Here is a 23,658-nt window from a genome sequence, read left to right on the forward strand (position 1 = left end):
GATTTATTTATTGTTATTATTATTATTATTATTATTATTATTATTATTATTATTATTGTGATTATTATTATTATTGTGATTATTATTATTATTATTATTATTATCACTATCATTATTATTATTATTGTTATTATTTTTGTGATTATTATTATTGTTATTATTGTTACTATTATTACTATTATTATTTTTATTATTATTTTTATTATTATTGTGATTATTATTATTATTATTATAATTATTGTTGTTATTATTATTATCATTATTATTATTATTATTATTATTATTGTTATTATTATATTGTATTATAATTATAATTATAATAATAATAATAATAATAATTATTATTATTATTATTATTATTATTATTATTATTATTATTATTATTATTATTATTATTATTATAACATATGATTGTATATGTGTATTTTTTCTCAGTTCCAGAATACATTGGTCAGGCTTTTCGTTGCCACGGCGACCAAGTTGCGTCACCATTTAAGAGGCCGACGTGAACACCGCCAAGAGCTTCCGCTCTGGTGTTCCCAAGCAACATCAAAATAATGAAGAGGTGAACAGTAACTCTTCTTTATTTTTTACGCGCCCCAAGGAGAGACGTGTGGGAACATCACAATACACGACAAATCTGATTTTTTTATTTCGCCCGTAACGTATTTAATATTTCTGTAAACGGAACGGGTTATCTTTGTGCCACACGGAACCGGGTCGCGTTGGAGACGGACACCCAAATCTGTAAACAAACGTCACGCTCGTTAGCTAGCAACAGTTGTTAGTTGCAAAACAACTGTGGACTGAAGCGAAAAGAAGATGTTTAAAAACACGTTTCAAAGCGGATTCTTGTCTATTTTATACAGCATCGGCAGCAAACCGCTTCAGATTTGGGATAAAAAGGTGAGCAGCGATTCACACTGAATGCTACAGCTAACGAGCTAACGTGCTAAAGCTAATCCCTGTTGCAGTGTGTGTTTAGTCTTCAGTGTTCAGACAGCTGACTGAGCTTGTGTTAGTCAACGTTACATGTGAAGTTTACATTTGAAAAGTGGTTTTAATCTGCTCCAGCAAAGAATACAGATAACTAAATATAATCCCTGTCTAGTTATGAAGACAGCTGTCAAGAGCTTGTTGGTATTTTGAAACCAAACACAGTTTCAAAGCACTAGTATTGATTCAGTAAGTTATCACTAATGTTAAAGGTCTCATATCGTGCTCATTTTCAGGTTCATACTTGTATTTTGTGTTTCTACTAGAACATGTTTACATGCTGTAATGTTAAAAAAAAACTCTTTATTTTCCTCATACTGTCAGCCTGAATATGCCTGTATTTACCCTCTCTGTCTTAAACGCTCCGTTTTAGCACATTATGACGGAATTGCAACGGAATTGCGTTGCTGGGCAACAGCTTGGGTCCATGTGTACTTCTTGTCAGTTGATGACATTCACATACACTGCAACAATTGTGTTAAGGGTCTAAATATTGTATATTTGTGACATCATAAATGGACAGAAATCCTAACGGCTTGTTTCAAATGCAGAGTTTCTGAATACGGGCTGTGTGTATTTCCCTGTGGATTGAGTGTTTCAATACTTTCACAGTATTTATATAGGACTTAAGCCTGCTTTGTATTAAAAAAACATGAAAATCTCACTTTTTTATAATATGGGACCTTTAAATGTAACTACAACGTTAGCAGGATACAAGGTGGGCCTAAAGGCACTGTTGCCAAGCAACGGGTAAGAATAGTAACAGTGGAGGATATCATTTGTTTAAGATAGTTTGAGGTTAGCTAACTTGCAACACTTACAAGACAACAAGATGTAAAAGGTTTTGGCAATATTCACCGACTTCATCACTCTGACCGATACAGGATTTTTGTGGCCGATATTATTGTCATTTGTAACATAAACACATCACATAAATAATATTTTATAATAACATTTGATAAGGATCCCTACAATGTGTGCTTGAGAAACCAAAATACAGTATGTACTGAGCAGTCGAAAAATAAACTTGTCAGTTCTCTCAGGTGGAAAACTATGTAACAGTGACACTGTTTCTCAAACATATCTTTGGCACATCTGTACTGCTATTTCTTATCTATGATCTTATCTGTATCTAATATCTGTGAAGTTGAATGACTGTGATAGCGCTCCTTTACTAGTGAGATACAGCTTGATTTTTCCACCTTAAGAAAAACAATATTTCTGTGTGTTCACAGGTGAGGAATGGCCACATCAAGAGAATCACAGACAATGACATCCACTCACTGGTGTTGGAGGTTGAGGGGACAAACGTCAGGTGAGTTTGTTTAACTGATTCTTCAGCTCAAGTCAACTCATACAAGCACCCTCATTCATCTCCCTTGTCTTTTTTATTTCTTCTACTCCCTGCAGTACCACGTATATAACATGTCCTGCAGACCCCAAGAAAACATTGGGCATCAAGCTTCCTTTTCTCGTTATGATCATCAAAAATCTCAAGAAGTATTTCACCTTTGAAGTCCAGGTAAGCATTCCTGCAGATACAGACCCCGTCCATGTCTTGGTGGCAGAATAAACACATGTGTACTGATGTTATACTTTCTCCCCATCTTTTACAACTTTCAGGTGTTAGATGACAAAAACGTTCGCCGGCGGTTTCGGGCGAGCAACTATCAAAGCACGACACGAGTGAAGCCGTTTATCTGCACCATGCCGATGAGGCTGGATGACGGCTGGAACCAGATTCAGTTCAACCTGTCGGACTTCACCAGGAGGGCCTACGGAACCAATTACATCGAGACGCTGCGTGTACAGGTTAGTGCACGGAGACGGACAAGAAACTAGATACTACTTGCACTAGAGTGACTGTAGATCCTCCTTTCTGATGCTAATGTCTGACCTGTTTTCCTCTCAGATCCACGCCAACTGTCGAATAAGGAGAGTGTATTTCTCAGACAGACTGTACTCTGAGGACGAGCTCCCAGCAGAGTTTAAACTCTATCTGCCTGTCCAGAACCAGAAAGCGAAGGTGAGATGTCACACAAACAAACACACACTACATGTAGCCACATAAGTATTAGGCATGGGAATCTGTCAGTATGTCATGATTCGATTCAGAATCGATTCAAAACGATTCCTGATTCAAAATTGATTCACAATTCAGTACATAGGGGTGCTAATTTCAGGATCAACTCCAGTGCACTGTGCGCTAATAAAGGCGGTGTGCCAAATTATGGCATGAAAGCAGGGTAATGTGTGTATAAGATTATGGAGTTTTTAATATTTGAAAAATCAACTGATTGCATGTAAACACTCAAAGGCCAAAGGTAACATTTATTCATGCTAAACCTGTACAATTAAACACTTTCTACTTAAAAGTTTTTAGTATTTCTCTATTCTCAGTGATTTCAACAATAACAAGTTCAACTTACATAAAAATGCTACCTGTTACATGAATAACATTGGTAGGCTTCGGCTAGCTGCCTTTTTATTTCTCAGAAACTTGCAAATTTAAAAATAAATTGTACACAAAATAACACTGTAAAACTGCTATTTTTTGTGATACCTATGTAAAAGCCTCGAATCCGTTGCCGCTACTGTGGAAGTTTTACACTACTGATTTAAAATATTGAAAATAAATAAATTCGGTGGTCTCCTCCCGGGTCCCTGAATAAATAGTTATATAGATATCAATAACATTATCATTAAACTCCGCAATACTCAGCGAACAGCGATGTCTCCAGTGCAGAACGCTGGCTGAGGCATGAGTGCTGTACTCAACTGTTGGTTAGGTTGATTTCTAACTACAACAGCGAACAGTACTGACAACTATATAAACGTTTGTTGTAATATCAAAGTCCCTGGAGCCGTTTGTTCAGTTCTTCCTTACACAGTTTACAGTTCCCTTTGAACTGAGCATTTTTGCTTCCTATGGTTTGGAATCGTACTTAACATGGCTGAATACCCTCTGCAGTCCACTTCGTAGGGAACTACTAGGCGATCAGAATGCACCTCTAATAATTATGTCTGCTCTGCACGTTACAGTAATGTTACATATGGGAATATTTTATCTTTGTGAAGACAAGTGGACAAGTAAGTGGATAGATTTGTAGAAGTTTGCCTAACACTCGTCCGTTTGTGTGTTTGTGTCTTGCAGCAGTAGAGATTCTCACCCTACACTGTTCCCCCAGACCTGATGTGGAGTTTAGCTGTAAGATTTTCTGTGTGTAGAAATATGATGAACTTTAAAACTTTGTAATTTTGAATCTATGAGTTTTGAGTGCCGTCTTGTGTTGCTCTCTGCGCAATAAACGTTTTTTATGGACTCCTCTGTCCTCACAGTTTTCCATGTAGTGGTTTAAAGATGATAGTATCAGTTTTCTAGAAATTATAGTTTGTGCCACACATTCTACAGCAGCCATATGATGTGTGCTGGAAAAAATAATAACCAGGAAATTCAGGATACTCCACCGTTACCTGCTAATAAAATGAAAGCTCGGTACTCGTTTTTAAAAAGACGAAAGAAAAATAGACAAGTCCATTCATCAAATATAAATAATCTTTATCAAACACGAATAATTTCAAGTGAAAGGCTATGAAAATGATTTGCATTCCCAAAACATATAATCTTTGTTTCACTTTGGATTTCTGTGTACAGTATGAACAGATCAGTAATACATTCATTTTACTACGTGTTGCATCACAAAATCAACTAAAGAAAACAACTAAAGACAGTTCAACTTAAAGCTGCATCTTCAACTCATATTCCAAGAGCAGACATAGTGCAGTAATAATGTGAAACAGGAAGTGCTAAAATAACACAAAAAAATGAACCAGGAGAATAATTTTGATCGTCCCATCTCAAGCTGTGGTGACGACGCTTCTCGTGTTAAACACCCTGTCACTTTATATTTTCCTTTTCAAGAAATCCCACAAAAACATAACAAAGCAAGGCAGAATTAAAAGTAAACAACTCAATTGAGTAAATATATTTTTCACAGGAGATTCATACAAATGAGAAAAAGAATAATTTGTTGTAAATTTCTATTTGCACTTTTTGATTATTTGAGTTGTTTACTATTGAACTTCACCGGTATTTTCTGATACCGACTGAATTTAGTGAGTTTACTTAGTTTTTCCACCCAACTAAACAGAGAATGCAGTGAAACGTGTATTTTGTATTTCGTGAAGAAGCTGCCTAGACAGCAGCTCTTGGCATTGAGATAGTTGTCAATATAGTACTCAAAACATTGTTGCTACATGTGCTACTTGCGGAATAATCCTCAGATGTTCATTCTATTTAAAATATAAAGAACGAACAAATGTCACCGCTGCTCAGTTTTAAACTGGGTCACATTTTGTTGATAAAAGTGTGTCAGACTAACAGATATTAAAGCTGCTGTTTGCACGCTTAAATACCAATAACGTGATAAGGTTTATGCATGACTATTGAATAAGGCTCTCCAAAATAACATCTTGTTTTCATGAAAACATAAAAATTACTGCTTTAAAAATGAAAGGTGTCATACTGCTAAAGGGTTATGTTACGGGCAGTAAGTCTTCAGTTCCCAAATATTTCAAAACACCATGAATATAAATGCATTTTTGAATCGATTGGCAAAGTATAGGAAGTATTTGGCCTCTGTGTCTTTTTTTACACAAAACAACTGGTGATTTTTTTATATTTTGTTTAAACTTATTTTTACAGCAGGCACTTGTACATTTCAATAAGGAATGCCAACAGTGTTTTTGATAACTGTTGTTATAATTTAACAACAACGTTTTCCCTGAATGTGGTCAATAAGGGAAGAAAAGAGGACAAATCTTTAAAAAATAAATAAATAAATGAAAAGGCTCCAAGTCAACTGTCACTGTATATTTGGAAAGCCGATTAAAACAACAACAAAAAAGTAAAATAACAACTAACTTTTATATGGCAATATCCTTATTGGCAACTTTAAATTAGGTCAAACCAAGAAATAGAAATTCTGGAAAAAAAAACTGTGGTTTGAAACTCTCATTATTACCACTGCAGCTGCTGTGTTACTTTGAAACAAACTGAGCCATCCTTACACGACAACGAGCAAATTACAAAACATACAAATCATTTTCAACAAAACATATTTTTCCTTCCACGATTGATACAACTTAAAGAATACATTCGTAGAAATCTATTGCTTTAGTCAACAGCATGCATCTCTTTAAAGTGCAAAAACACATTCATTGGTTCAAATCAGTAAATCAACTACTGCATTAAATCACAGATTTTAAATAAAACAACATAAATTATAATTTGGCACAACATAACTGCAGACAGGCGTACCCACACATAATTTATAATAATACAAAGTATAAAATAAACTGATCTGATAAAGTCAAATGCAACACAAAAAGACACTAGAGTCAAGACACCTGTAGCATGTACTGTACTGTTACAATAAGAGCTTGCATTGTTTGGAGTTGAGAGATAGAAGAGGAGAGGCTGCCTGGAGGTCCACGACTGTACAAATACGGTCACAAAAACGTCCTTTTACAGTTTCTCCTTCACCTTTTAGTTTCTCTTCCTTCAGTTTCTTATCCTACAAATTTCGGTAATACTCAACAACTGCACTGCATCAAAAATGTATGTAAAAAACGGGTCAATTTGAAGACCTGGAGACATCCTACATTGCTTTTTTAAAGCCTTAGCTTGTAGACACAAACAGTTTATCTGACTTCATCATTTCTCTGTTGCCTTTGGATACAAGGATGGCAAGATCCTCGTCTGGCTTGTGCTCGCTCGGCAGTGGTTCACATTTGGTTTTCCAAAACTCGAGGAGTGCTTGGTTACAAGCAGCGTTTCCACTTTTGAATGCACTGAAGTGCTTCTAAAAGTTCAGGAAATTGCACCTAAACTTTTTTTGAGCTCATGAATCATCAACCACCAATATTACCTAGCAATATCTGCTTAAGATAAAAGCACACTTCTAACAAATCGGACAGTGAAGGATCAATTCCAATAACGGAGATCCAAGTGTTATTTCACTTTGGATCATTTGTCTGAAGTTGAAACATCCAATGCTAGATATAGATATTAAGAGCAGGTGGTGACTGCGGATCCTAATACATGAGGCTGATTACAAAGGTCAAAGGTATGTTTGTCCTACTAAAGTGGAATACTGCTTTAAAGCAAGCACTTCTCATGTTGTTAGAATCATTTCCTGACATACTATGGTCCATTTCTCTGTAGTGCAAAAATCAAAAACGATTTTCCTGCTGTTGCTGTTTTCACTGACAGGTTCATATTAGCAGGGCTTTCTATTAAAGTCACCTTAACTCGCTCTACATTCACTCACTGAGTTGTCCTGCAGGCTGGTGTGTGTGTGTGTGTGTTTATACAACATGACTTGTACATGTTTATGTGTGGGAACACGTGCGTGTGTGTTTGTCCGGTACTATGTAGTGGTTCCATAGTGAATGACATAGTAGTCATGGACGTACATCAACACAGCGACAGGCTGGCCGATGATGAGCGAGATCCACACAGCGGCGTTGCCATAGTTCCCATTCAGGAAACGACCCACAAACCAAGCCAGGGGAACCTGAAGGGATTAAAGTTCAGAGGTCAAAGTGTGTTTGTCTACAGCAGAGGAGAGAAAGGGATTAAGTGACAGAATGAAAGAGACGGACAGTTCAGCGTGTCTTACCTGAGCCATCATTCCCATAAAGGCCCACAGTCTGAACATCTTCAGAGGAACACTCACCAGGTACTGAAGAAGAACGAGAGTAAAATACACTAAATCAGACACAGACAGGTTTTTTTTTTTTAAACGTAATCAAAATGTGTAAATGTAAGGAGGAGAAAGCTGCACACTCATTAGTCAGATGCAATCTTTTTATTTTTATCTTCAGGAATCATTAAGCCTCATGCAGGAAGCGATATAAGAACACATTTCCTCTTATTTTTGTTCCTATCCACGATTTGTTCTTATTCTGTTATCTTATTTTTTGCTCTTTTCTTAGCTAAGATAACATTTTACTAGTAGTCGAGATCACTCTTACAAAGATAAGACAAAACCATCTTGTACTCACAGTCCACAAAATGTCCAATGAAAGGAAATTAAATTTGAGGAACATAAAAAACCCCATTAATAATCAAATTTATGAAATATGTTTTAGAGTAATTATAATGATTGGATTATCTTAATTGGGACCAATAGTATTTCTTTTGCCCATGAATTTAATTATAAAAACCCTTAGATGATATTGCATGCTCTTAGATGCTTTTTGATTTTCACACTATTGACGCTCTGGAAAATTTCCTTTATTTAACAGTACCTCAATTACTAATGTTCTAGAATTTCTCAATTTGGGATCAATAAGATCTATCTGTCTATCTATTTATAGATAGATACGGCCTTTTTTTGGTGGCATCTGTCCAATTCTTTGGCATGTGCCAGAGTATTTGCACAACACCTGCATTTATATAGTGTTTAGGGGGCGTTACCTATGCTAATAATAAACAATCAGTCACACTCCTCCAATTTATGATCAAGTGGGATTCATCATTCAGCACACCTGGGAGTTGACTTCTCTTATTTTTTCTCTTAAAAGAAAATTAAGAGAAAATATAAGAGAAATTGTAATTTAATTGTAAGGCTCTGATTTAGAGGTATACGTGGAAGCCAGCTCCTCACAGCTGTCTGATAACAACTGTTCACAACAGGCCATTTCATGTACAGACATCATTAAGCAAAAATGAGTTTTGAAGTTGAATTAGCAGATATGTAGACTTTAGTAGTGTTTCGTGTCACACTGAATGTTGTTGGTTTACCTCGTGGAAGAAGGCAGACACCAGGAAGACGGCGGTTTGAGCCAGAAACTTGTTGACCCCATTCCTCAACATTGGCTTATAGAAGTGTCTGTAACACACAAAGACACACGATTAAGGCACATACACTCGACAAATTACATCGATCTTCATCTCTTTAATCCAATGCCAGTCCACACCTTGATTCCTTTTATCATTGTAGTTTGGATTTTATTTCATACAGATGTGAAGCCAAAACATCAAACAGTGTCAGTGCTGAAAAAAAATCAAAAAAAGTTTGGTGCTCACCTCAGACACCATTTGTGAACTGGGATATTCCAGTTGGCCCAGAAATATACGACAGTCTCAGAGTTCCTGAAATTAACAAAAAATGCACAGATTGAGAATTTGACTTCAAGACTGATGGGTGTACTACATATTTTAATAAATACGCTTCTATTCCTGTGTGATGAGTCACACATAGTCCGCTTAAGTTTAGGGGGATCACAGCTAAAAATATGTGGAAAAAATCTACTAAATTATCCTCGAGATTAAACGGGACACGCTCAACAAGTGTATGATTTTACATGTGTGCACAAATGTAGTTGTGTTTGATTGAATGTTCCTTCTACTCACCACCAGTCTTTGTAGAACTCTCTGTCTCCAAACTGCAGCAGCTCTGCCACAAAGTTCATAGAGGAGTGGAAGAACCAATAGAAGAATATTAACCATATCAGATGGTTAGGGACCTGGAGGAGGAGGAGGAGGAGGAGGAGGAGGAGAGGGAGAGGAAGAGGAGACAGAGAGGAGAGGGTCAGAGGAGAAGTGTCTGGGTTGATAAGATCACACTATACTATCCTGATACACATGAGAGACAGTTATCACAACGAGAGAAAACCTCATAGTTCAATATGCAAGATTAAGTGGTAATAATCAATTTTCTGTCATTATAAGGTCATGATAGGTGTCCAGTGTAACTACATTACTTACAGCTAACTTAAGGAGGCGCTCCACCATCCTAGAAAAGTCCATTTCCTGTGAGAGACACAAACAATGACATTTTTTCATTAATGTTTTGCCCCCAAGACATCTATTATAGTCTATGATCCCTTGCTTCTTGCTCTCCTGAGAGACATTTATCTTCATATACAGTACAGTACAGTAGTGTATGTGTGTGTACGCACCTGGAATGGTTTCATCGAGTTCTGTATGGTGGGAACCATCCACTGGAAGACACAAATGAGAATTGCTTTGCATTGTTTGAGTGGTGAAAAACAGATTTAAAGATGCAGTGTGTAGGACTCTAGCGGTGAGGTTGCAGATTGCAATCAACTGAAACTTCTCCTGTGTGCTAAGCGTATACTCTGAACAATTGTCTGCGTGATGTAAGCCGTGTTCAACATACCTGCTGTATCAATCCCACCAACAGCTGCATGAAGAAGAGCTACAAGAAAGAGCGAGTCTAAATGAAAACTTGTTAACATGCATATATGTTGCCATTTGAATTTCATTTTCCACCATCTCACTTTACATCAGGAGCGTGCACAGTAAGTGTGTGTGTGTGTGTGTGTGTTCCCTCTCACCATTTCAACAAGTCTTCTCATCAGGAACCGTATGCGTATTCGAGGTGACCGCGGGAAGTTGAGCTGGTAGCAGAGAGTCGGGGCAAAGACAAAGTAGTACATGTCTAAAGACAAAAAAAAGAAATGAAATGTTAATTTATATTAGGATTATTTATCATGAAATTATTTCCGTTAAAAACTGTGCTGTTTATCGCCATGCAGTTGTCATGGTTACCTCTGTGGGTGAGGTTGCCTGGGTAGGAGACATGAGGATGAACTGCTGAACCATTGGGTTGTGCCACAGACGGACCTGGAAAACACACAGACACAAGCTCATTTATATAAATCACCATATCCATGTTTTTCAAATTACACTATAAATACAACAGACAATCAGCATGTTGGATTTCAAGGATTTCTCTGTGTGTGTTTTCGGTTTATCCAAGCTCCTACGGCGAGGAGATAAAGTCATCAAGTTGCATTTAGGATTAAAATAGCTTCAAAACGCACAAAGTGATAAAAGCTGAAGACACAACTTTGATCTGTCTGTGCAAAAAGCTGCAGTTTGTCTTCTCACCACTAGATGGTAGTAACACCACAGTACTAGATTAAAAAAAAACAAGCTAATAATCCTGTTAAGTATGCACTGACATTTATGTGTTTAGCCATGTTAGGCTTACTGTTAGTCAGATGTGTTGGCCACTGAGCAGCTCAAAAGCACCTCATACCTAATCATAATCTAGATAACATTTCTTCGACAGTGTGTGTGTGTGTGTGTTGATATACTTACATGAGTATGATCGTGTTAGTCTCTTGGCTTTCAATTGTCTGATTTGTCGACACCACCTGTTGGTGTCTTGGTAGGAGTACAGCTTGAGAAACAGCACTGTGTAGATTCCTAGGGAGAGCACACCACCCACTGACATACGAACACGAACACAAAGGGCCATTGATTAAGAGCAATAAATGACAGATGAAAGGAACACTCTGGTTTGTGTGTAGATAGATATGAACAAAACTAAAAGACAGTTTATTGACTCAATAGTTTTTACAACTCTTGAGTCAGTGACTCAGTCATCATTGATGATTGAAAGGCAATTTCTGATATTTTGTGCTAGAATCAAAATACTCACATGCATCTATTCTTATTCAAATGCTGTATTTATGTGTCATAAACATACCCTGTATGTCTGAATATATTTAGTATGTACCTGGGGTCATGGAGGTCACAGTGAGCACTGTGGCTGAAGGGAAGATCAACAAGGATGTCAGGTTAAAAAAGTGAAGAATCATTCCCGTCCTTTGGGAAATGGTACCCTAATGATGATGAAAGGGAAACAGATCACTGTAAAACATTTGATCTGTGACTGTACATATACTTTCATTATTTTTTTCCTTTAACCAGAGTAACACAGCTTTTACAATCATTTATAATTTATATATTTTTTAATTTAATTTGTCAGAAGTGGTTTGGATTATATGTAATCTAATCTGAACCAGGAGTGGTGTGTTTATCAGAGTTAAGAGCAGGTATAAAGAGGGGGAGGTGTTGGATGTGTAAAGCACCTGTACTGTATCAGACAAACATCCTTGATGGGAGATCCCTGAATGATAAATTCAAAACAAACCTACGCTCCCTTTGTAGTTCATCTTAACAAGTTACTTAGTTAAATAATGTCAATCTTAGGTCTTTGGGATCCAAAAGGTGGAGTTAAAGGTTTCAGCAATTTATTAACAAAGCATACAGAAGCAATCTCTGCAGCGTCCACCACAATAGTAAAAGAACATTTGTTGCAACTAGGAGAACGTATGCAAATCATTCAAATCACATACTCACCACAGCCAGACGCCTCTCTGTGTACAAGGCTGCTAAGATGAACACGTTCAACACTGAAACACAGAACAGACGAACAACAGACTCATCAGCAGCACATAGACGTGAACCATAGTAGGAGGCCGACGTCTTTATTTTATCACTCAGTGTAACACAATTTAACACACACGGAGAAATTGGTGATGAATACTGATTTTGCCGAGTTTCAGGTCCTACAGTACATTAGTCCAGTATTTCCCTAAATAGCAGCATTTCATTCAGATTGTTCAACTACGTTCATTCACCTTCGTATTGACTTGTTTTGCTGCATCGATAAAGCCGGTCGTTGCCGGAAAAGAGACGATGTCAGGTGTCACCCGTCTCTGGCTAAATAATCAATAACAGCTGTGCTAGAATATTCAAGACAGTAACTCACACTAACAATGCTTCTATATGTATATCGCTGAGCATCTGGCTCATTAAACCTGCTATAACGTGCTGTAGCAGATCAGCCAGTCGGGCCGTGGAGAGGCTGTAAAACAGTCAACATGACACTTTGTGTTACAGTAATAGAGACTAATGATAGGACTAAGGACAGGAAATACAGGAACCACCCTTGTTTGCTAAGTTCAACTTTCACATCAGTCCTGAGGTCACACAAGGACAAAAGGTTCTGTGAGTCATTTACACGACACTGAGGCAGTGAAATAAATGCTCCATACCAATGATGAGGCAAGCTGCTGGCCAGCTATACGGGTCCTTTAAGAATAGAGACACTACTTGGATAGGGTCCACCAGGATACCATACCTAGATAAGAGAAGAGAGGAGTGATCATTTAGAAGTGGTTTGAGGCTGAAAATGGTTATGTGTTGTTTAGTTTAAGATTGGTGCCGTTAGGTAAAGGTTTGGTGTGGTTAAAGCTTAAGTTGGTAACTTTGAGCAAATATATCCTGACTGTAGTGCAGGAGACAGATAATCTGTGAGAAAAGTATGTTCCTCTGTGTCCTCCCAGTGCTCTTAATGGCATTTGCAATATTTCACCGGCCGAAGGAAAACAACCAATCAGAGCAGAGAAGTTGCTACAGCAGCTGTCAATCACTGCTCGCGAAATTCGTGAACTCCAATCAAACGATCAAACTAGGCAGCGCCGATCAAATATGAATCAATAAAATGCCTGTTTCTCGCCTCAAATTAGCTCATTAGCTGTGTAGCTGTTTTCATATTTGATCAGCGCTGCCTATTTTGACAGTTTGATTGGAGTTCACGAGTTTTGCAAAGCAGTGATTGACAGCTGCTTTAGAGACTGCTCGGCTCTGATTGGTTGTTTTGGTTTGGCGTGGTGAAAACTTGTAAATGCCATTAGGAGCACTAGGAGGACACAGAGGAACATGATTTTTTTTCAGACTATCTGTCCCCTAGGATTGTCAGTTAACAAATAAACTGATTTCCATCTAATCTAATTTATACATTTCCAGACTACACCTGGCACTTACTTATGTCTCAATTCTGTAGAAACATACAATAAAACTTCTACGTACGTGTGCTGTAGCACTGAACACGCTTGAATTTGTTGGATGCACAGTTGTATAACCAAATGGGAGTGAGTTGTAACAGTACATTACGTAAATGTAAGTTTGTGTGTGTAGGTGCGGACTCACTTTATAATGTTCTCTAAGAAGAGGCGTGCATTACTCAGCACCTGAAGGAGAGGACAAAACACGATAATGAGCATAGTTCACAGTAATAATCATAGTTTTTAATCTGACCATTCACTGACTCTGGCCTTTGTTTACCCACAAATATGTCAAATCTGGCTTATGGTTTTCTTTGCCCCACAGCTGTGCTTATGATTAGTCTGTGAATTTCAATGTGTTTGTGCGTGTTGAGGGAGTTATTACTCCAAACCAAGAACACATATAGGATGCTTCCTTTTAAAAACAACTGCGGTGGTTAAAGAGTCGCTGCCCACAAAACACACAGACATGCAGGTATACACATCTGTCAGAGAAAGTTACAGAAAAGAGCAACAAGAGCAATTTAAAGTTACATATCTGCATGATCTGTTTATGTCTGCATAGATAAGATCGGTTTCAAACCAAAGTTTAGCAACATACTCCTGCTGCCATCACCACACCCTGCATCTTCTCACTCTGTCTGAGTCAAATAAGTTTATCATTACATTATGTATTAAAGTTCAAGGTCTGAGTCCAGCTTTAACTCTCAGCCGTCAGTTATCTGCAGCTTCCTGAGATAAACCTAACCACCCAATCCACACAGAGAGCCAACGCTGCATATGTATAGTAAGCATTTATGCATTTAGATCATTTATTTTATGGTGTGTACAGTGCATGGGTTAGAGAGAGACAGATAAGATAATGAGGACAGTGAGGGTACAACACATGCAGTGGTGATAATGTGTCATGTTACACCTCGACCCACTGGCCTGCCAAGATCTTGCAGCAATGTGGTTTTGATTCAACTTTGTCTTTTGTCCAAACCAGTAACCTTTGTCTTAGTAACCTTCAGCAGGGACCAGAGAGGACCATCATCATGTAGAACATGATTATTGGGACAGTGGCCTGTCTGGAACATTTCTAGAGAACATTGCAAAATCAGATTTTGCAATAATTCAACTGTACAAATGTGTCCTCCCTTGTCCCTGTTCAGAGAGAGGTCAGTGTGCAAAGTCAGATACAGAGCAACACCCCGGCACTTCAGCACGGGTTATGTTAACTGAACCCAGGCTGCCTGGTTAAAGTACCATTTCTATCCTAAACTCAGGAATGTTATCTTGTCAAAAATGAGTATCTTTTGTTTTGATTTGTTGAATCACATGTTTTAGCACCAAAAGATTACAATATCTATACTCTGAGTTGAACACATTTTCTTATCTACTTCTCTTTATATCATTTACAATTTCCTCAGCAATAAAACCCTAATGATAAGACGTTAAAATACTTTTCTTTTTCCAATTTGAACAAGAAAACATCTATATTTGTCCCCTTGGAGGAGAGACGTATCAGATTTGGGAGGTTTAAAAATAGAAAGAGTTATTGGGGTTGGCTGGACATTACCACCCTGAGCTAACCTGAGAGAACTGCTGCCAACAAACGTTAAATCATCAAACATTTTGCACTGGTCAAGGTTCTCTGGTCAGGTTTCTCTCTCCGACACACAGCAAAGACTACATGCACATAATGCTCTGCATCTACATAACCAGGCAGTAGTTTGTATTCATCTTCAAAAAACATTGTAGAATACTATATTATTATATCATATTATTATAATATTGTAGTTACTATCTATCTATCTATCTATCTATCTAGAAAGACCAACAAAATAAACTAGTCATTGACGCTTATCTGTCTGTTTTCACAGCCTTGGTGCTCGGAAACTAATGCGTGAGTGAGTGGGTGTGATAACAAATCAGCTGGCTGTTAAGTTTTGATCTGCTGTGCACTGTCCTTTAAGCTATTCACAAAGTCTGTTTGGCTGCACATCAGAGGGAACAATGATATGAACCAGCTGAAGCATCAAGTGTTTGTACGACATCCAGGGATGATTTCTGCTTGTGGAGGATTCAACATTGTGTCTTGTGCCAAATATTCACTGTCTGACTACATTTTTAAATCATCCAGGCCCACTGAACAACGTACAGCCTCTTAAAACACTGATGTTTTTGTTGGTTCACTAGCACAGATGTTTTAGCACCAATCTAAATCTGCTTAACATTGTGTGTGTGTGTGTGTCTTGTTAGTGAGCGCTTTAAACCTTGAAATGTATTCATCCTCCAAACAACTGGAAAAAGTCATGTTCAACAAGAGTAGTCAGATAGCACTCACAAACATGTACACTCAGCCTATTTCACAAGCACTTCAAGAGAATTAAAAGAAGGAGCGTAGCTGTTCTGAAGGCAACTAGTGGATTTTTTTTTTTTAAAATCATTTTGCCGTACACCTATATTTTAAGGTTGTGCATGAAAAGAATTAGTAATAATTTGAAACATTTGGCTTCAACATTCAGAACATTTCATCTCTCATCTGTAGAAACATGTGCTCCTGCAGTTGACATTTCAGGAATTAACCGACGGTCCTGCTTATTGAGGACAAATTATACAACTAAGCTTCTAAATACACACACACACACACGTCTCTGTGGTTCCACTTCACACTCTTACAGCCTAATCCTGAAGGCTTCCTAAAAACGGTCTGAACCGAGCAGCGTCGGCCGTCCCTGGTGACCAAAAAGTAGAGGACGCGGTCGTCACGGCAATATAAACTTTCAAAGATGGAATTAATCCTGTTACAGAACTGCAAAATTAGGCCTGATTTGGAAAAAAAACACACACACATGTACACAAATGCAGGGACAAATAACAACCCATGTGCATGCAACCATGCAAGCATATATCCACATATGCAAAGCATGCATGTGTGCACATAGGTAGAAATATGCACTTACACACTTGCACACATGTATAGAGCTCTATTTGTAGGCTTATTCAATTTCATTTGGATTATGGCTAACTGGATATTTGTCTCCCCCATGTCTATCAAAATACTAACAGTGACTGGATGTTCAGAGACTCTGCAGGGTGCCTTTAGAGACATTTTTCTGAAGAAGAGCCTGTTGTCCTGAAGTGATCTCAGCCCAGGGGGACATATTTAACTGTGACACATTGAACTGAACTTGAAGAGAGACTGTGAGATGCTGCATCTAACACAATATTTACTGTAAAAGAAGGTTGTCAGTCAGGTTAGGGAGGGCAATATGGTCAAAATCTCACATCATATTTCACCATCATCATTTTTTATGATAACAGCCAAAATGCCTCCGACAATAAATGCCATAGGCATATTTTCCACTGCATCTTTAACATTGTCCAGAACAGTATAGCTGCACATGTGTACAGTATATCCACATACTGTAGCATCGCTTGTTTTAACAGGAGCTCCTGCCAATTCATTTTTTTGTCCTATGAACTGGAGTGCTTCTCTCATGTGTTTTTGCAAACAGCTTCTGTTGCTGCTTTCAAGTTATTCTTCTCAGTTTGTACTTGCAAGCTTAAGATTTGTAAGCACAAAGTGTCATGCACACAGGGGCTTTCTTTCAGACCTATAAATAAAAATGTCCCTGCTAGAAGATTAATCTTTTGGGTTCATGTTTTATATTAGAATTCCAGTGTGAGAAACAACTTCATTGGCTTACTCCACTCTGAGCAGAAGGTACTGTGAGAAAACATCCATCAGGCATGCAGGGGATGTTATAATGTGACTGTTAAAACCAAGGATTTAAAATAAAACCATATAATACTAATGGATATGGGTCGAATCAGAGAAGACACTACAAATCCAACACTTCTTATATTTGTCTGTTTTCACAGATGCTTCATACTTAGCACCCTGTAATCATCTCACTCCCCTATCTTAGGGATGATAGAAAATCCCTCCACTGCTTTCATATTCATCATTTTCCTCGGTGTGTGCTCAACACATGAACTGTTACTTCAATCCGTAGGATGTCAACTGCAGGTGCACCAGAACACCCTCAATACGAGTACAGCTGAGCTGACAAACAGTCCACTTCTGATGAGAGGGAAAGTTCAACTTATAAAAGCAAACACATTGAGATTAAACTGTAAATAATCAACCCTCTTAATCAAAGTTGTAGGAATGAGAAAATACAGGAAATGGCAAAGCGGGCCATGAGGGAGTAACTGTGTGTGCATATGCGGTGAATCTTCTGAAGAGAGATAACACAAAAACTACTTATCAGACGTCTCACAGGCAACAGAAAGTCACTGTAACGGGTCCATCTCAAAATCCCAGGTGGGTGTGTACTGTACATGTGTAGGCTGGCACTTCTGCTTTTGTTGTCAAAGCAATGACCAAAAATCACTTGTGCAAAATGTGCTATATTAGTTAGCGGTTTTATATACTGTATATGTGATTGTGTGTGTGAGAGTGACAGTGAGAGACAATTAGAGTGATATGCAACTGGTTAAGAATAGTGACTCTAATTTCTGATAATGTGTAGAACAACCATAAATTGGACATAAGAAGTGGATGTAGTCCCCGCGTAGTCCCCCATTGATTTGTGGACCACCGATTTGAAGCCTGGAGTTTGGCGTTTTGGCTGTCACTATCTTAGTTTTTTTGCAACCAGAAGTGACACGACAGAGTGGAGCTAAGTACAACCAAACGTTGAATAAGACATTTTTAGGCTACCCAAAATGTTACAATTAACTTGTAAGACGAAAAAACACGGACAACTCCCAGACCGGACAATGCAGTGGTAGTGACCGGTCAATCACAAGGTAGCCACGTCCTAAGGCATTCCTTGCTTTATGGTTTATTTGACTCTAAATGGGACCATAATTTACTAAATGAACATCATGCCGTATTGAAGAAGACTTGAAACTAGTGATTGAGACCATAAACTCATGTTTACAATGTTTACTGAGGTAATAAATCAAGTGAGAAGTAGGCTCATTTTCTCATAGACTTCTATACAATCTGACTTATTTTTGCAACCAGAGGAGTCGCCCCCTGCTGGCTATTAGAAAGAATGCAAGTTTAAGGCACTTCAGCATGGACTTCATTTCTCCGAACCGGTGGTAGCCCACTGAGAACCAAAGATGTACAAAACAGTCACAGACTGTAATGTGAGGCAACGTCAAGACATGAAAGATCAAATTAAAAATTGCATGTTATGTGTTTTCATTCAGTATTTAGGAGTCATTGTTTGTGGAAGTCACAGTGCAGTACGCTTTCAGTTCTGAATGGACACATAGCCTTGTCTTACTCACCAGCATGACGACACACCAGTTGAGGATTCCTCTGTAGTTGCTGAAGCCACTGGCTGAGCTTAAGAGAGACTCCTGGAGGACGTGACAGCTGCATGGAAACACAAAGTCAACAGTTTTAATGACTGACTGATCGAGCTCTTTACATTCCTTCCTGCCCATTTATCTCCACGAGCTGAGGGATGAAATCACTGAGTACATCGCTCCATGTCACTCTCAGACCTCTGTTAAGGAAACATTCAACTGCATCTGCAAAGTAATTGTAAAGAGACCAACAGGATTGATATTGATGAAGGTATTATGTGTGTATTTTGTTTTAAGGAGGCGGCATGATTCAAACTGACAACTCATCGTGACTCATGGTTAGACCACAAATGATTTAGAAATTAAAATCTTTGGTTTGTTTGACGCATTTACTTTCCTAGCTGGTCATTTTGCAGTAACCTCCAAAACAAAGATGGCTCATGGTCATGGTATTTTTCACTGTCGAAGCACAGTGTTTATTTTGAAATTAAAGAAGCCCCTAGTTGGGATATAAATTATTTTCTAGTCCTACTGGCTTTTAAATAACTGAATCACACCCAGTTGTCTAATGTTTAGTCCTACAACTGTACCAGGCAATGAGAGAGTTGTGTGAAAATGTAGGTTAAAGTTATTGACCCGATTGTCCAAAGGGCACTGTGAAAACTGAGGCTGTTCGTCAGGCAAGAATTCTTAACCACACGTGACCGAGAGACAACAGAACGGACATGAAAGACAAGGGAGAGGAGAACAGGGAAAAGGAAGTAAAGAACAAAGTACAGTAAGAAGGAGGGAGACTTTGAAAAGAAGTAAAGTGGAAGGAGGAGAAGCAGAGGAGCAAGTACAGAGAGAAGAAAAACAGGATAGAAAAATAAGGTGTGAGATAATGCAGTATTAATGAGAGAAAGGTGGACAAGGAAGATGAAGTGAAGAGACAGGGGTGGTTTGAGGGGAAGGAAGGACTTGAATGAGCATTTAAAGAGAGGAAAGAGTAGAGAGGGGTCCCTTCAGGACACGGCAAGACCAGACCAGCACAGGGACGACGTGCAGACACACAGGTATAGTCAACAAGCACAGGATTGCAAAAGCACATGCTGCTACTGTTGTTTCCCAGTTGCTGTAATACAGGAAAGTGACACTATAGTACACACATACCCTGGACATGACTCTAGTAAAAGTATTACGGTCACTTTATTTCATGTATTCTGGTGTTGCAGTGTCACCAAAGGTTTGTGTAAAACACTAGCCAGACTCTTGGCAGCTTACAAGGCATTAGCAATATAGGGCGTGATATGTTCAGGGTAAAGGTCAGGCTATTTTGTCTTCTCTCACAATGTCTGTTCTCACTCCAAGTTTACTTACTACCTATTATATTGACATGTATCCAAACTTACTCTCGATCACAAAGCAAGGCTGCTGAAATGATTCCTTCGTTTACATGTAAACAAATGCACATGCTACATTTGAATACTTGATTTGATCATAGCATGTTTTAAATACTTCTACTTGTTCTTATTATATCCAAGAATAGGTTGTACGCCACATTATTTATCTATCATGTATAGGCTTGATTTTCTATATGAGCTTACATTATAGATTCTTACTGAAAACCTCAAATTGATAACAACAGTTGTGGCCTCAAGACAAAGTTATATTCTATAAAAGTGTGCAATCATATAGGTGACAGTATCTTGGTTTTTCTGTCACTATTAGCTAAAGAAAATCCAAAATAAACAATGATGTTTATACAAATGAGTAACATCTGCCTACGTGACACATACAGCAGTTAAATCTCTCTAATGTTATGAAATGCTATTTCCTGTCATCTCAGAATCAGAGTCGTGTTTATTGCCAGGTGTAAGAGGTATACACTATAGGAATTTGCTTTGGTAGCAGTATAATAACAAAGAATGAAATAAGAATTAAAAAAAAATGAAATTCTACCAATATTCAATATACAAAATATGCTATAAAAAAAAATAATGATATAAACAGATATTGCAGGTGTGCAAACAGTGACGTAGGATCTTTTTTTTTTTTTTTTTATTAAACGACGGTTACCTGAGTCTGTCTTTTGAATCCTCCACCACACTCCTCTGTCTCTCACTAAACCAGCTACAGGACACTGAAGTGGCCCCTTTGAGCCCCATAAGCTCAAACAAACAGGCTAACTCGCAGTGAAAGTACAGAGTAGAGAGTAGAAATATGGATCTTGTAACCTTAATCAATTCAATTTGCTTTATTGGCATGACCGTCAGGTGAACAATATTGCCAAAGCGTCAATTCAATAATAAATAAAAATAAAAAAAGAACAAAATAAAAACATATATAAACATATATACAATTCATTAAGCAAATTACAATATATAGATATTTAAAAAGAACATGCATGTAAAGAAGAACAATGTAAGAAAACAATAAAGAAGTAATTCATGTTTGTTGTGTCAATAAAACAAACAAACAAATAAAAAACAATTAATAACAAATTTAGGAATTGCTTTTGAAAAAATTATATTTTAATATAAGGAAACATTTACTCTGTATTTGGCAGGTGCTAATTTCATTCCCTGCAGATGAGTAACATCTGCCTACGTGACACAAACAGCAGAGCTCTTTAATGTTAAGGAATGCTACTTCATGTCATTTCAGTAACTGTTACTTTGTGACGTAGGATTTCATTCTTTTAAATGAAATGACGGTTACCTGAGTCTGTCGTTGAAATCCTCCATCACGCTCTTCTGTCTGTGTTTCTTCGGACTGTTTGCGAGCTGCTGTCCTGATGTCTCCATCTCTCTGTCCACCTTCCAGTTGTTACTCGCATGTCTGCCGGACACCTCGTCTGTTTTGTTGCCTCTATTAGCGGAATACTGTGGAGGTTTGTCTCCGCCGGCTTCATGATGCCACTTGCTGCCGTTGGCTTGTTTACCCGCCGCGGCTCCTCCAGCTCCAGACCCGGAGATGGTCGTCCTCCTCCGGCGGGCTGCGGGCCCTCTCATCTCGGCTCTATCGCTCATTTTCAGCGGATTAAATCAGATTGTATTACCTGCCTGACATCGCTGCTGCTCAACCTGCTGTTAGTAGCCGTTTCCATCCGTATAGTGTTGTTACATCAACAGATAATAAGAGATGAAGTCGTGTTAGTGCTGCTGGCGGGTACAAGACGTTTGATTCATCACCTCTATACTGCTCAAGTTGTCAATAAGGTTGCCAGATCTGGGTTTCATATAAGGTTGCCAGATCTGTGTTTTTTCAACTGACATCCCCCTATCGAGCGGATTTCCCAATCCACTTCCGGACTGGCTACTTATAAAAAAAAAAAAAAAATGTAACTGGGTGATATATGGGCATGTATCATTGTAAAATCTGAAGTATTTGCCTTAAAAAATATGAAAAATTAGAGATATTAGTGTATTAATGTAATGGATAATTACATTGTATTAAAATGTACAATTAAGATAACATAAGATAAAATTAACCTTTATTAATCCCCGGAGGGAAATTAAGGTGTCAAAGCAGCAACATCAGCAAACAGAGTGAAACACAGGAGAGGTAAAGGTATACAAAAATTATAAAAAACAATAATAGAGATATAAAAGATACAGAGTTAATGGGTGAACATAGTGTATGCAGTCCGTCAATAAATAAATGTAATATGTGCATATGTGCAGTCTATAAAGTGGCCACTTACCTATACCGGTATATAGGATGTATAGTGTAAAGTAAGTGTAAAGTGCGCCAGTGGTTAGAGTCCAAGATGGTTGCAGTATATATATACATTATGTGTATATATACCTATTGTTTATTCATCTTTTATAATCTTTGCTTTATTTTATTCATTTAAACTATTTATTCATTAATAAACCTATTAATCACCTGGACGCTTTTGCACCTGGAGAACAATTTTTGTCCTTATATAAATGTTAAAGATCTCATATTATGCTCATTTCTGGGTTCATAGATTTCATTTAATGTTGTACTAGACCATGTTTACATGCTGTAATGTTCAAAAAACCCTTTATTCTTCTCATACTGTCTGCCTCGGTCTGCCTGCATAGAGCCTCTTTCATCCTCTGTCTGAAAAACTCTGATTCAGAGCCTGTCTCCTCCCAGTCTGATGGTCTTTTATGATACTATGGTGACCTGTAGACACACTGGGGACAGATATTGATGTTTAAAAGACATGGAAAAGTGCATTTTACATAATAGATGACCTTTAATTGGTTTGTTAGGGTGAAAGCCATGCAGGGTTTGGATCAGTTTTGGATTTGCCACTGTGAAAAGTATGCAACCTGAGAGGCAAAACTCAGGGCTGAATTGATCCTCCTCACCTCTTCCTTGCATGTGTCCCAAAATGACCCAACATTCAGGAAACTAGTTTGCAGAAGCAAATCAGTGGCATTCAGAGCATTGACTTCACCCATTTCACCTACATCAACATCAATAATTAGATGCAAATCTGTAAATTTACATGTGAATTGGGGAAAGATGTCAACAATTTTATACTTGTTAACATTTACTCAGATTTTGCACTGTACTATAGAAATATTATATTTGGTTGCTATGATTACAGTGACAAAGACAGTAATGCATTCTTTCTTATTAATCTAATTTTAATTTTAATTTAATAAAGTTCCACATTCACAAGTATAAATTTACCCAAAAAAAAGCCTAACT

At 37.8% G+C, this 23,658-nt stretch overlaps 2 protein-coding genes across 2 annotated transcripts; one reads left to right on the forward strand and one right to left on the reverse strand.

Moving 5' to 3' along the window:
- The first annotated feature begins 683 nt into the window (after window positions 1–683).
- Window positions 684–4,318, forward strand: cfap20 (cilia and flagella associated protein 20). Its single transcript, XM_074612740.1, has 6 exons — window positions 684–906; window positions 2,232–2,311; window positions 2,407–2,518; window positions 2,620–2,808; window positions 2,909–3,022; window positions 4,151–4,318. The coding sequence occupies exons 1-6, from the start codon at window positions 823–825 to the stop codon at window positions 4,154–4,156; spliced, it is 585 nt and encodes a 194-aa protein (XP_074468841.1). The 5' UTR covers window positions 684–822; the 3' UTR covers window positions 4,157–4,318.
- A 220-nt stretch (window positions 4,319–4,538) lies between these two features.
- On the reverse strand, window positions 4,539–22,178 carry dgat1a (diacylglycerol O-acyltransferase 1a). Its single transcript, XM_074612739.1, has 17 exons — window positions 21,688–22,178; window positions 18,967–19,054; window positions 13,817–13,857; window positions 12,880–12,965; window positions 12,182–12,234; window positions 11,556–11,661; window positions 11,135–11,263; window positions 10,580–10,654; window positions 10,366–10,469; window positions 10,188–10,226; window positions 9,967–10,008; window positions 9,773–9,817; window positions 9,419–9,531; window positions 9,092–9,157; window positions 8,807–8,894; window positions 7,680–7,742; window positions 4,539–7,574 (listed from the first exon to the last, which is right to left on the reverse strand). The coding sequence occupies exons 1-17, from the start codon at window positions 21,996–21,998 to the stop codon at window positions 7,428–7,430; spliced, it is 1,596 nt and encodes a 531-aa protein (XP_074468840.1). The 5' UTR covers window positions 21,999–22,178; the 3' UTR covers window positions 4,539–7,427.
- Between the last annotated feature and the right edge of the window lie 1,480 nt (window positions 22,179–23,658).

This window comes from Sebastes fasciatus, chromosome 17 (assembly GCF_043250625.1).
Source record: "Sebastes fasciatus isolate fSebFas1 chromosome 17, fSebFas1.pri, whole genome shotgun sequence".
In the NCBI taxonomy this organism is placed as follows: Eukaryota; Metazoa; Chordata; class Actinopteri; order Perciformes; family Sebastidae; genus Sebastes; species Sebastes fasciatus.